The 14177-nt window shown below is 44.6% G+C and overlaps 1 protein-coding gene across 1 annotated transcript; it reads left to right on the top strand.

The window, feature by feature from the left end:
- The first annotated feature begins 344 nt into the window (after positions 1-344).
- Positions 345-8833, top strand: Pnma2 (PNMA family member 2). Its single transcript, XM_076852281.1, has 3 exons — positions 345-432; positions 4035-4162; positions 5044-8833. The coding sequence occupies exon 3, from the start codon at positions 5425-5427 to the stop codon at positions 6487-6489; it is 1065 nt and encodes a 354-aa protein (XP_076708396.1). The 5' UTR covers positions 345-432; positions 4035-4162; positions 5044-5424; the 3' UTR covers positions 6490-8833.
- Positions 8834-14177: the final 5344 nt, after the last annotated feature.

Below are 14177 nucleotides of genomic sequence, written 5' to 3' on the forward strand. Positions count from 1 at the left end.
GGTGAGCACAAACCCCGAGCTGCTGCGAGGCTGCCTCGCTCTGCCTACCGCAAGGTGTACAGAAAGGAAGGAGGGCTGGCGAGCGGCGACCCACCCCTCTGGTCCCTCCCCCTGACCCCGCTTTCTCCCCTCCCTGCCCACGCCCCCCGCAGCCGCCCAGCGAGCTCAGGCGAGCGGCAAAGTTGGGTCTGGGAGGGCGGCCGCTGCGGCAGCGGAGCCGGGAGACAGCCAGTTCCCGGCAGCGCGGGGAGGAGCCGGGCGCAGGCGGGGGCGGGGGCGGGGGCGGGGCGCGGAGCGGGCGGCGGGGAGAGCGCGGAGCGAGAGGGGAGGGGAGGGCGGCGCCCCAGAGCCTTGCGCTCCGGAAGTGAAGCGGCCAGACCACCGGCTAACGTTTGCGCAGTGGCAAGCCCGCTAACCGCTCTCGGCGCCTGGGTAAGTATGGGTCAGGTAAGCGGGCCGAGGACCCAAGGCCATTCTCTCGCACCTACTGGCCCTGGCGCCTCTCTTTTGTCGCATTGCAGAGGTGGGCCTGGGGCGGGGGCGCATCAAGGATGCGGCTCCCACCCTCTTACCCGAGGTGTGAACTGATGGATGTGGAAGGGGTCAGCCTGGCAAGCGCTGGGAGGAGAAATGGTGCAGTCAAGTAGCAGGAACAGGAACGTGACTGGGGACCCCAGGACACTAAAGTTATGTACCTTTGTGCCTAGGCGGGCTACAGAAAGCAAAGGGAAATAAGAAGGTTCTCGGTTTTGTGCATCCATAGTGTTGGGAGCGGGGAGAGTACAAGATGGAGGGGAGAACTGCAGAGGGGCATAGCAAAGAAAAATGGTGTGTAGCAAAAAGTGCAGTCTGCGAATCCTTGCCTTGAGCCACAGTTTACGGAATAAAGAAATAGAACCTCTGTATTAGCCAAGGTACCCTAATAGATTAAGTTATGGTACCAGGTATCATAATATACGCCACTGCCCCAAGAAAGGACCAAGAGAGTGTCATGATTTGGTATCTTCCGACCACTAACAGCATTAAAAGTGGGGGTGGGGCTAATCAGAATGATACACATTCCCTAAATCGCCAGGCTTTCTGGCTTCCGGGGCGCACCAACTAGAGCCCACATCTCTGCCCCAGTAGCGCACTGCGCCAGAGCCACCAGGTTTCCCGGGTTGCCAGATGCCGCTTGCGTGGCTCATTACGTGTGAGCAGGCCCGGGTGTCACGTGGGTGGTAGGTAGTAGGTGCTCGTTGGGAGGGAGTGCGGTGAATTGTGTGGGGCCAAGCTGGAGGAAAATTGAGGGACTCGATGGATATGTGCAGATTATGCAGCCACGGCCGCAAGGTTGTTGGATATCACTGGGCATTTTCCCTCCGTGGGGGTCTTCCTTCTTCCTTCTTCTGTCCATCTCTACGTCATTTCAGCCAGAGGCCACTGCCACTGGTCCTTTCCAGCCCCACCTCTTCACCTCGCTCCACTGTGGCAAAAGCCTGCAGAAACTAGTCCATCCTCTGGTGGCTCTGGAGGAAGTTGTGCGCATGCTCAGTAACCTGGGTGGGTTTGCGCAGGGCAGCCTGACGAAGAATTCAGCCACATTGTCCACCTGTCCGCCCCTCTCAACTGTAAGGGATCGTTAGATGTATGGAGTTAAATTTGGAGGGCATGAGGCCACCTTTGAAGATTAGGAATCTCCGAAACGAGAAGTCAGGAAAACAGAGAATATACTCATCTCCTCCTAGGACTTAGCTGCAGATGTGCTTCGCGTTTGTTAAAGCGAGTTTGTGTAATTTCCAAGGCACAGCAGCCCAGTGGGGTGGCCGCTTTCCAAGTTAGGAAACAGATTTCAAGAGATTGAGGTACCATACCCAAGATCAGGATCTGATTAAACTACCCCAACAATTTCAGTGGGGGGTCTTCACTTGGAAGCCTGGTTTCTTTTCCAGATTATTATGTGAGAAGAATATCAAGTTCTTACATATTTTGCCAGGCACATGGGCATTCATCCGTAATCCCAGCGACTAGGGGAGGTGAAGCAGGAGAATGACAAATTCAAGGCCAGCTTCCCCAATTTAGCAAGACCCTGTGTCAAAATAAAACAGGACAGGGGAGATAAAACACCCCTGGGTTCAATCGGCAATCCACTTGAATCTCGTTATTGAGGTTCACATTCTAGTTGGGAATTCTATCCTGCGAAAAGAGTCCTCCAGAGGTTATCCGAATTTTGGCATGACAGCTTTTCCACAGTCCTCTGTTTTAGTCATATGTTTTTTTTTTGTTTTTGTTTTTGTTTTTTGTTTGTTTGTTTGTTTGTCGCTGTGACCAAAAGACCTGACAAGAACAACATAGAGGAGGGAAAGTTTATTTGGGGCTCATGGTTTCAGAGGCCTCTGCCATAAATGACGGACTCTATAGCCCTGGGCCCAAGGTGAGGCAGAACATATGATGGAAGGGCAGAGCCATCAGGGAGCACAGAAAGAGAGAGAGAGCGTGCTCTGCTCACCAGGGGCAAATGTAAACCCCAAGGTACACATCCCATGACCCACATCTTCCAGCCAGTTAATCCACCAGTGGATAAATGTACTGGTTAGGTTGAGACTCTCATAACTCAATCTTTTCACCTCTGAACATTCTTGTATTGTCCCACACATGAGGTTTGGAGTGGGGGTGGGGTACCATATATCTAAACCTTAACAGCATGGGAGATGTTTCTTCCTGGGCCTTCAGTGACTTTTTACATACCAGGTGTCCTCTAGATACTCCAATGGGGAGGAAAGTCATCCTGTATTTTAGAAAGGAAATTCAGGCCTGGAGCTTTCAGCAGTCTCAGGTCCCTGGGGCTTCCAGGCATAGGTATGGGGCAACATTTTGTTCCTCTAGCTCTCTGGCACTATGGTGTGACCTTCAGCAACTCCCAGAAGGATTTTGGAGCCACTCTTTCTAGAACAGCTGCTACCATAGCAATAAACTGGCATCTGTGATATATGAACTCAGTTTGGATTGGTAGAGATTTTCAGGCCAAGGAGAAAATAGCTGTAGCTCCCAACATACACTCCACGTCTTCAGTGTGAGATATTCAGCAACAGTATTTGGGTCAACCATGGAATGCATATGCTGCAGGGTCCCCATGAGGTTCCATTGCCTAGTGACTTAGTAGTTATCATAGTTTGTCTAAGCACAGGATGTGGCCTGTTATCCAGTCACAGCTGGGTACAGTGGCACAGGTCTGTAATCCCAGCAATTTAGAGACTAAGGTGGGAGGATTTCAAGTTCAAGGCCAGTCTCGGAAATTTAAGGAGACATCATCTCAAAATAAAAGGGTTGGTGATATAGCACTGTGGTAAAACATCCCTGGGTTCAATCCCCATTTTGAAAAAAAAAAAAAAGTTACCCTCATGATTATTGGAGGGACTCCTCCCCATTAAGCTCTCCACTGTCCAGACAGGCAAGCACTCTATCAAATGAGTGTGGGTGGTACAAAGTTTTGTGTTAGTAGTTTACCATCCATAGCCAAAGAAACAACCCCTTTGTGCCTTTGTGAGCGTCACTAGACCTAAAAGTGGATTATTCCATAATTCCAGATTTAACTTATTTGGCCTTGAGATTTTAGTAACCTATTACTTATTTCTAAATGTTTGAGTAACTCTCAGTTGATTTTTTTTTTTTTTTGGTACTAGGGGTTGAACCCAGGGGTATGTTATTACTGAGCTATGTCCGAAGTTTTTTAAATTTATTTTGAGACAGAGTCTCCCTAAATTGGTTAGGTCCTGGCTAAATTGCTGAGACTTGCTTTGAACTTTTGATCCTCCAGACTCAACCTCCTGAGTGTCTGGGAATATGGGCATGCACCACCATGCCCAACTAAGACTTTTTAAATCAAAGACATGAAGCATTTCCCTCTTTTTTAGGTAATTTAAGTTAAATTTTGAAGACTGGTCACATTTTTTTCATCCTTCTCTACTGTATTGTCATGTTTTTAATAAGTTGCATTAATCTTCATTACTGGATAGTAGGCATAAAAATATGTCATTCTTATTTATGTGTAACAGGACAGTTTGGCCTGGCTGAAGCTCAGACTCACACACCATTGTATGAAGGAGGGTAACATCGTCCTTTGCTGGAAGCTGAATATATAAACTCCTTGACTCTAACAGAACATTCTGGAACTCATAAAAAGGTATCTAGCTGCATCTTATTTCATCTTTCAAATAGCAAAGGTTTGTTTTTTGTTTTGTTTTGTGATGCTGGGCATTGAACCCAGGGCCTCATGCATGCTAAGTATATTAGTCAGCTTTTTCACTGCTATGACCAAAAGACCTCACAAGAGCAGTTTTACAAGAGAAAAGTTTATTCGGTATTATGAATCCTCAGTTCATAGATGGATGGCTGCATTGCTGTAGACCCAAGGTGAGGCAGAACATCCTGCAGAAGAGGGTGATGAATGAATGAAAGCAGCTCAGGACATGGCCACTAGAAAGCAGAGAGATCTGTACTCACCAAGGACAAAATATAAACCCCAAAGGCACACCCCCAGTGACATGTCTCCTCCAGACACACCCTACCTGCCTAAGTTACTGCCCAGTTAATTCCTTCAAGTGAATTACTGCTCTGAGGTTAAGGCTGTTATAACCCGATCATTTCACCCACCTCTAAACTTCCTTACATTGTGTCACATGTGAGCGTTGAACACCTCCTATCTAAACCATAACACAAGGCAAATGTTTTGCCATTGAGCTACATCCCCAGCTCATGCAAAGATCTTGAATCCTGCTGCAGGTGGGACCTAGACATTAATCAACATGTCTACTAATCATTTGAGGCAGTGAGACTAGATTGCAGTAAGTTCCCCTAGAGGGGAAAAGTCACAGTAAGCAAAGAAGGGATGTAACAGGACCACCCTATCAGAATGGGGTGGACAAAAGTGCAGTGGGAGGCGAAGACTCCAGTCTACCCCCAGTTCCATCCCAAACTAGAGTTCGAATGCTTCCTGGGCTGAGGTTAGAAATGAGCATTGTTTCACCAGGATTCTAAGCCACCCTCTATGATGCATCTCTCCAGGAGTCCTGGGTGCTGGAGTAGAAGATATTTTCCCACCAACTGGAGAGAGGAGAAGTGTCAGAGACCAGGCGACAGTGGGAAAAGCAGCTCTTCCAGGTGCCTCCACGGTCAGGGAAGGGTCAGTGCCACGTGGCTGCCAAAGTCCAGGAGGGAAACAGCAGCAAGTGGACTGCAGAGCCAGAGGCAGTGGCACTACCTTGGGGTAGGTCTGCAGACAAACGGGGAAGTGCAAGTAACTGGTCCTGCTTGAAGATTTTGAGACTGCTCGTGGAGAGACCCTCTGGTGGGTTGTGAGTTTGGAGTATTATCACCCCTAAGGCTGTGCATAGCCACAGCACTAGTTGCTACCTATAGAGAGTGAGTGGTTCCGTATCTGGGACAATGGCAGTGGCACTGTTAGAGGACTGGTGCAGGATCATGAGTGTGGATGACCAGAAGTCACTGATGGTGATGGGCATACCAGTGGACTGCGATGAGGCTGAGATCCAGGCAATCCTGCAGGAGACTTTAAAGTCTCTGGGCAGGTATAGATTGCTTGGCCAGATATTCCGGAAGCAGGAGAATGCCAATGCCGTCTTATTGGAGCTTATGGAGGATATTGATGTCTCAGTGATCCCTAGTGAGGTTCAGGGAAAGGGGGGTGTCTGGAAAGTGATCTTTAAGACCCCTAACCAGGACACTGAATTTCTTGAAAGACTGAACATCTTTCTAGAAAAAGAGGGACAGACAGTCTCAAGTATGTTCCGAGCCCTTGGGCACGATGGGGTATCTCCAGCTACAGTACCCTGTATATCTCCAGAGTTACTGGCCCATCTGTTGGGACAGGCAATGGCACATGCCCCTCAGCCCCTGCTACCCATGAGATATCGGAAACTGAGAGTGTTCTCAGGGAGTGCCAAGCCTGGCCCAGAGGAAGAGCCATTTGAGGTCTGGTTGGAACAGGCCACTGAGATAGTCAAAGAGTGGCCCGTCTCAGAGGCAGAAAAGAAGAGGTGGCTGGTGGAGAGCCTGCGAGGCCCCGCCCTGGACCTCATGCACATAGTGCAGGCAGACAACCCAGCCATCAGTGTGGAGGAGTGTCTGGAGGCCTTTAAACAGGTGTTTGGGAGCCTGGAGAGCCGCAGGACCTCCCAGGTGAGATACCTGAAGACCTTTCAGGAGGAAGGGGAGAAAGTCTCAGCCTATCTGCTAAGACTAGAAACCCTGCTCCGGAGAGCTGTGGAGAAACGGGCCATCCCCAAGAATATCGTGGACCAGGTCCGCCTGGAGCAGGTCATGGCTGGGGCCAACCTTGGTGAGGTTCTCTGGTGTCGGCTTAGGGAGCTAAAGGATCAGGGCCCGCTTCCCAACTTCCTGGAGTTGATGAAGGTAGTACGGGAAGAAGAGGAGGAAGAGGCCTCCTTTGGAAATGAGAATATCCCTGGGCGCGCTGGTGCACGCCTGTAATTCCAGCGAACTGGCAGGCTGAGGCAGGAGGATCCCAACGTCAAGATCAGCCTCAGCAGCTTAGTGAGGCCCTCAGCAATTTAGTAAGACCCTGTCTCAAAATTTAAAAAAACAAAAAGGGCTGGGTATGTAGCTCAGTGGCAAAGTGCCCCTGGATGTTCAATCCCCAGATCCCACTCTCTCGCCAAAAAAAAAAAAAAGAAAGAAGGAAAAGAAAATGAGACTATTGAAGGGCCAGAGGGAGGCTGTGGCCACTTGGATAATGAGGGCGATGACTATAAACCAACTGCTAAGACCACTGCCAACCAGTGGACCTGGGACTTTTGTATATTTAAATTAAGACCCTTATGATATTTTCTTTAATGTATAGAATTGAAGTCAAGGCATGATAGCCAAGTCTTTATTTTTTCTTTCTAGAAAAAAAAAATGTTTGGAGTTTCTTACCCCCTAAGTAGATTGTTAATTAATAAAAGATTAACTTCCAAATGATAGATAGTAAGTCTAAAGACATCCAAAACACCCAGACTTCTGGTTTCCTTTAAATACCCCAAATGGACCAAAGCTTACCTGTACCATAGAAGAAAGAATTGATGCTAGAAAAGAAAATAGCTTTTGTAATAAGTTAGAAAGTATAATAAGTTAGAAAGTCACAAAGTGACTTCGCTTGTCCACAATCTCCTTGTCTTAACTCAGCCAGTTCTTGCTGAATCCCTAGCATTGCTAGACACCGTACAGGAACTGTAAACCTCCAGCTACTGCCTACAGTTGAGCAAGTACAAACCTGCAAGATGGGCTATGCCTTCTGGAAGTTTCCAATGAGATAAGTTGTTGGTGCAGACAAGTGGAAGCAAAGTAACCATATTTGTAGATAAATTCACAGCCCCAGCAGAAAGGTCGTGGGTCATGGTTAAATGAATGGGACCATCTCCACCCATAGGTTTCTTTATTCTCTTTCCTGAGAAGTGTTCCTCCCGCCTCTGTGCTGGGTGCCATGTCAGACCCTGAAGAACAGATGACTCCAAGGCCTGGTCCCAGTCTGGTTGGAGAAGGGGGTTTAGTGGCCATAGAGAACAAAGAGGAGAGTGAAGGACCTCCCCTTTATTGAGGACCTGCACTGCGCCAGGCATTTCACACACATCTAAGTATGCAGCAACCACCTCTTTATAGGGGGTTTTAATTTTATTTTATATAAAAATTAGCTGAAGGTCATATGGGTTAAGTAGTCTCAACACCAAAATGCTAAGAAGCAGCTCAGGATCTCCTGACTTGAGCCTGCCCACTTTCCCACCATCTTAGTGGATTTCAAATTGTGTCCTCAAAATTCTGCAGAGAGTTTTCAGCAGTCCCATCTTCAAATTACACCTTGAACTCTGTAAATATCTAGTAAATAACAGGTAGACTCAAATGTGTCGAAAGCCAAAAGTTAACATGCCAGCAGTTACCCTTAGGTTTGCTTGTTTTCAGTGACTCCTTTTGTGCAGAACTTGGAATAAAGCTTCCCTGCTGCTATCTGTGCATATATCCAAACTTCCTTTAATTGTTCATAGACTTCATGAGCATGCGCATCTGGCCCACACATGCCATGTCAAGTGTGCTAGGACAGTGTAGACGAGCACCGTTTAGTTACATGCTAGGTGAAGCTCCAACACAGTTGATGCACAGCCTCATGGTAGATTTGTGCAACTGTAACCAAGTTGCTTAGCTTCTGTGAATGTAAGTTTCCTCATCTGCAAATGGGAAGATTATAATACAGGGTGGTTATTAGGAGCAAGTGACATAACACCCTTTTAGCACTTCTCTTGATGTCTGGAACTTGGAAAACCCTTGATACATTAAGGCTCTTGGGATTTTCGTGATGCTTATTGTCATCAGCTCAGTGCATGCTTTCCTTATTCTTCTAGTTGTCCAGGAACAAATAAAAAGATAGAATCTTCCAGTCCAGTTGTGATACCTTTGCATTTAGAGACCATTTCAGCAATTCTTGAAAATGCTTGTCATTTTATACTTGTGATAATATTCCAGCAGTTATTGACAATTGTTAATGACTTGCCTTTGAAACATTAAGTTATTCTTTTGGATTGTGAGTTAGGTTAACCGAAGAATATCCTGAGATTGTAACAACGTTTTTGTTTTTTTTTAAAAAAAAAAGTATCATTCATTTGTGATCATTTATCTTTCTAAAGTATTTTTCTCAGTACTGTTCAACCAGTGATGTGAGAGTAATCCATTACATCCTGATTTAATGTGATTTTGTATTCATGAAAATGGCCTCATTATCATTGATTGACAATCTACAAAGTAAAATGTTACCAATGTGAAATTATAGAATAAATCTATGCTAATAAAAGCCTGAGTTTGTGTTGTTGTTGTTGTTTTCTGATTCCTATATTGAAGTCTATATGAGTGAGAAGTTCTGTTTGTGTCAGAAGGAACTTTATTATTTAAAAAAAAAAAAAAGAAAGAAAGAAAAAGAACTGAGAAAAGTGTTTAGAAAATCAAGCAAAAGGCAAAAGATCTTAAGCTCCTCTAAGGCAAGAACAGAGTGCTGGAGTGAGAATACTTGGACTGTGTCTCCAGGGATGGGAGAGAGCTCAGCTCACCCATCATTGATTTCCACTTTACATACACAGGAGCAGATGGAGGCCACCCCCTCTGAGACCATCATCTCATCTGCTTAGGACAGTAACTGTCCAGATAAATTCCCCTGTCTCTGTTCTGCCAAGGGTAAAACGACCCAAAGGTGAAATCTTGCATTATGGGCTGAAGTCAGCTTTTCCTATGGATGTGTAGAGGGGAATTTCCTCTCGCCTTTGGACATACTGAAATTGCTTCTTCTCTTATCTGAAGCACAGAAGGGGAGCATTCCTCATTGGGCCTACGCACCACAGACCAGTCCACTAAAGATGAGTGTCCTGAAGGATGCCCAACCCCATCTTCTCACACTTGAGAAAAACCTTGAAGGTAGACTCACCTTGTGCTTCTCGCGTCTCCAGTCCTGATCCTCAGAGACCGAGCTCTCTAAGATCTGGATACCACGACAGAAGATCAGTTTCTAGTAGGGGTCTCTGGTATAAATTATGGACCAGGCCATCAGCCTCCTGCCTCCTCAGGCCTTAGGTGTCACCTGCCTTCTGCTGCCCATCCTAAATGCAGACTCTCAGCAGGTCTCTCCTTTACTCTCATTCCAATGGATGCTGTGCTTCCACATGTCCCTGGACATTCCACAATGTCCTAGACAAACCAGTTGAGATGACCAGTGTTTACTGCATACCTGCCACCATTTTCCTTAACTAATCGAGTGTTCTGCCCAGTGCTCTGCAGCCCTTACAAGGACCAGCTGCTTATCATCATCCATTTCCTCTTCCTAATACCTTTGCACCTTCCTGGCACATGTGCACAGCTCTGCCACCACCCACTGTGAATTGGGCCTGACAAGCCTGGACAATTAGAATGACCAAGAGCAATGACAAAGCAAGCCCATGCAGAGAAGGATCCCCCAGAAAAGAATCTGTCCGGGTGCCATCTAAAGGGGGGAAAAAAGAGCAGAAATAAAAAGGTAAACTGTGACTAAGAGAGTGCTAAAGACTGGGGAAGCAAAGAAGGGCAGGAGCTTGAGGCTGGAAGGAGTAGAATCTGAAATGAAACAGGAGAGAAGAGGAGCCAAGCAAGTCCTGGCAAAGGGGCACCAGGTTTGTTTTATGTTCCAGCAGCAAAATCCTTGGACGGTCCAAGGAACCAGAATTGGGGCAGACATCTCTCCCATCCCCTGTCAGAGGGCCAAGGAATCTTTGAGTTTGTTTAGGAAAAACTTAACTCATTGAGACGCTTTCTTGGAGTAGAAGATGGAGCCCACTGGACCAGGGCAGGACGTTGTCCTGGTCTAAACCTGAATGACACCAGTCCCCTCTGTCCAGCTGTTCCTTGACATCCCAGATGGACATTTGCTTTAAAATTAGTGTAACTCCAGAAGAGTTTGCAAAAATCAATTTTCTCAAGGGGAAAAGGTGTAGGATTTCAGTCTAACTTTCAGGACACCAGCTGGAGCTGCCCATTGTAGCTGTTCTAAGCAGGAGCTGAGGTTTCTTCTCAATCTCTCTCCCCTCCCACTTAGAAGGAAAAGTCACTGAAGGGGAGGTGTCACAGCCATGTAGACGACTGTGCAGTGGTGCTGAGGCTGGGAGCCACAGCAGGCGGTCCCAGGGAAGTGGGGAAGATGGCAGTCCCCGTCCCAACCTGCTCAGACCTGCCCCTGCTCAGCATGGCCTGAGACAGACCCATGAAGGTCCTTCCTGACTTTGATGAGTCTTTACCCAACAAACTGAATTACTAAAGTGAAAGGTTTCTTGAACAAAAATTTGTCACAAAAGCTAACTTTATATTGTTAGTGAGAATAAGCAAAAAAATAAAGAAACCAGGTTGATGGAAAGGGAGGCTGAGTCCGGCTCATGATGCCTGGGAACATCTCCTACAAAGGTGAAAGCCTCTGACAACACTTGTTGAGCTTGGGGATCCTGCTCACTATTCCAAGTAGTCATCAGTGGATGCTTTAAATGTCCTAACTAGAAAGCTTCTACGTGAAACCCAAAGCAACTGTAAATGCCCATGGCCAATTGTGCTACCAACCTGGGGAAGACATTCTCAATTCAATATGGCCAGGGCCACTTCCCAATTATAGATGTTTATGGGTCTAAAGCTAAGGGAGTGTTCTAGCCAAGCTCTGTGTCCCTGTGACCAAAAGACCTGACAAGAACTATTTAAGAGAAAGGAAAGTTATTAAGACTCACGGATTCAGAACTTTAGTCTGTAGTCCCCAACTCAATAGCTTTAGGCCTGAGGTGAGGCAGAACATCCTGGCGGAAGAGTGTGGCAGAGAGAGCACTCCACTCCCCAGGAACAAAGTAAAGACCCAATGACATATCCCCAGTGACCCACTTCCTCCAGTCCTACCTTATCTGCCTAGAGTTATCATCCGTTAATCCACTGATTAACTGAAAGCTCTCATAATCTAATCATTTCACCTTTGAACCTTCTTGCATTGGCTTACACACAAGCTTTTGGGAGACACTTCACATCCAAATCATAATAGGCAGTTATTCTTTTATTTTCCACATTTTTGTTGGTACCTTACAGTTGTACATAATTATGGGATTTTTTGTGACATATTTAAACATGCATATAATTTAACAATATACTTTGGCTAATATCCTTTCCCAACTCTTCCGCTGTTCCCTACCCTTCTCCCACCCTTTGGTCCCTTTCCTCTACTGATCTCCCTTTGAGTTTCATGAGATCCCCCCCCACACCTTTCTTTTCCTTTTTCCTCTCTACCTTCTCCATATGAGAGAAAACACAACCCTTGGCCTTCTGAGTTTGGCTTAACATAATGGTCTCAAGTTCTTCCATTTTTCTGCAAATGACAATTTCATTTTTATTTATGGCTGAATAACACTCCATTGTGGGGCTGGGGATATAGCTCAGTTGGAAGAGTGCTTGTACAAGGCCCTGGGTTCAATCCCCAGTGCCACAGAAAAACAAACAAACAAAAACCCCTCCACTGTGTATATATACATTTTCTTTACCCATTCATCTGTTGGTGGACACCTAGGCTGGTTCCATAGTTTGACTATTGTGAATCGTGCTGCTATAAACATGGGTATGCGTGTATCATGGTAGTATGATGACTAATTCTTTTGGATAAATACTGGGGAGTGGTTTAGCTGGGTCAAATGGTGGTTCCATGCCTAGTCTTTTAAGGAAGCAGGTAGTATTTCTTAAGACTCCCAAGTCCTGTCACCAATCTGGGTTTAACAGCCTATAAGTGGAAATATCACTATTGAGGTTCCAGAGGCCGTATACAGAAACTTGTTTAAGATTTAGTAAATTACTCTTGGTTTTTTGGCAAAGCCTTGGAATCCCAAGGTCACATTTGCCCACTGAGACCTAGATTTTTTTTTTTTTTTTTTTTTTTTTTAGTTTTAGTTTTAGGTGGACACAATATCTTTATTTTACATTTACGTGGTTCTGAGGATTAAACCCTGTGCCTCTTGCATGCTAGGCGAGCACTCTACCACTGAGCCACAACCCCAGCCAAGACCTAGATTTTATCAGTAGCTATCTGAGAGTTATCCTCCTTCACCAGGCCTATCCACAAGTTCTTTCTGCCTTGTAATTCATGATGGTATTATGTATTCCACTGGTAACTAGAATACACTTTGGTTCAATTTAAGAATTTCTGTGTGAAGAGCAAGCTGGGCAAATCTATTTCCTCTGTTGCCAAGGGTCCTATTGCATGTGCCAGGAGAGGGCAGGTTATACCTTACCTGAACTGGCTATCCACTTAAGAGGTGTCCAGTTTACTCAGGAATAGGGATGGGAATTGGTATGGACTGAGAAACAAGAAGAAAGGCAGAGGAGACTGTATCTGACACCTACTCTCATACACACTACTGGTGTTTCCAGCCTACATCAGAAATGAAAATCAGAGCAACAGAAATTAAGACTTAGAAACGGATTAACAGGTGAAATAAAACAAAAGGATAAGTCGACAACTCCAAGCAGAATAAATAAGAAGAAAACTACATACAGGCACATCAAGATCAAACTGCTGCAAACCAAAGATAATTAGAAAATCTTAAAAGTAGTCAGAGGAAAGTAGCATGCTACATACAACAGAAAAATGGTACAAGTTACTGATGAAATCTCATGAGAAAATATGGAGGCAGAACACAGGGCAATAACACATTTAAACTATTGGACAAAAAGGAATATTTGTTCAACCAAGATTTAGTAAAATGTGCCTTTAAAATCATCAGAAACCAGAACATATGTGTAAATATTTGGCAAGGAAGGTAGGTCTAAGGCTGTTGGGAGGAAACTTACACATTGACTGGATTTCTTCAGTGGTTATTGGACTATTTCTGTTTTCTGTTTTCTTTTGGAGTCAATTTTATTTACTCAGATTTTGTAATTTTCTCATTTTGTATCTTTGTAGTTATAGTTCCATTTTTATTCCTGATATTAATATCTCTTGTCCATTGATATTTCTACAGTGTTAGCTGTTTTATTGTTTTTTTTCCTTAGAGAATCAGCTTTAGTTTTTTTTATCCTCTTCATCATTATTTTGTTAATTTCTGAAATTATTTTTATCATTTCTTTCTTCTCACCATGTTTAGGAGTAATTATACCATTTTACTTCTAACTTCTTGGGGATTAGTCCTTGTTTTCTATGTTTCCTGATTCCTCAAATAGATTAAGCATGGAAATATATGTCTAAATACCACTTTTATTTATATCTCACAATTTGATATGTTATATTTTAAGTACTATCATTATGATTTTTGCATTAAACTGAGCCAATTTTTGGTGGGCAAAATAGTTAGATATCTTTTTATTTTAAGATATTTATAAGTAATTGCATTATGATTTGTGAAAATACTAGTTTTCTCGAATGTGTTCTTGCTTCATTTGTTTTATAATGTAAACAATTTTGAAATGTTCTATATGCTCTTGAACTAACCTATATTCTCCATTTATTGACTATAGAGTTCTGTATTTTTCATTTATTATTCATACTCTAAACTTTAATTTTTAACAACTTTACCCATCCCTTTCTAATTCACCTATGTTAAAATTTCTATTTTAACTGCATACTTGTCGATTTATCCACATAATTCTTGAGGATTTTTTCT

Source organism: Callospermophilus lateralis, chromosome 4, assembly GCF_048772815.1.
Source record: "Callospermophilus lateralis isolate mCalLat2 chromosome 4, mCalLat2.hap1, whole genome shotgun sequence".
Taxonomy (NCBI): domain Eukaryota; kingdom Metazoa; phylum Chordata; class Mammalia; order Rodentia; family Sciuridae; genus Callospermophilus; species Callospermophilus lateralis.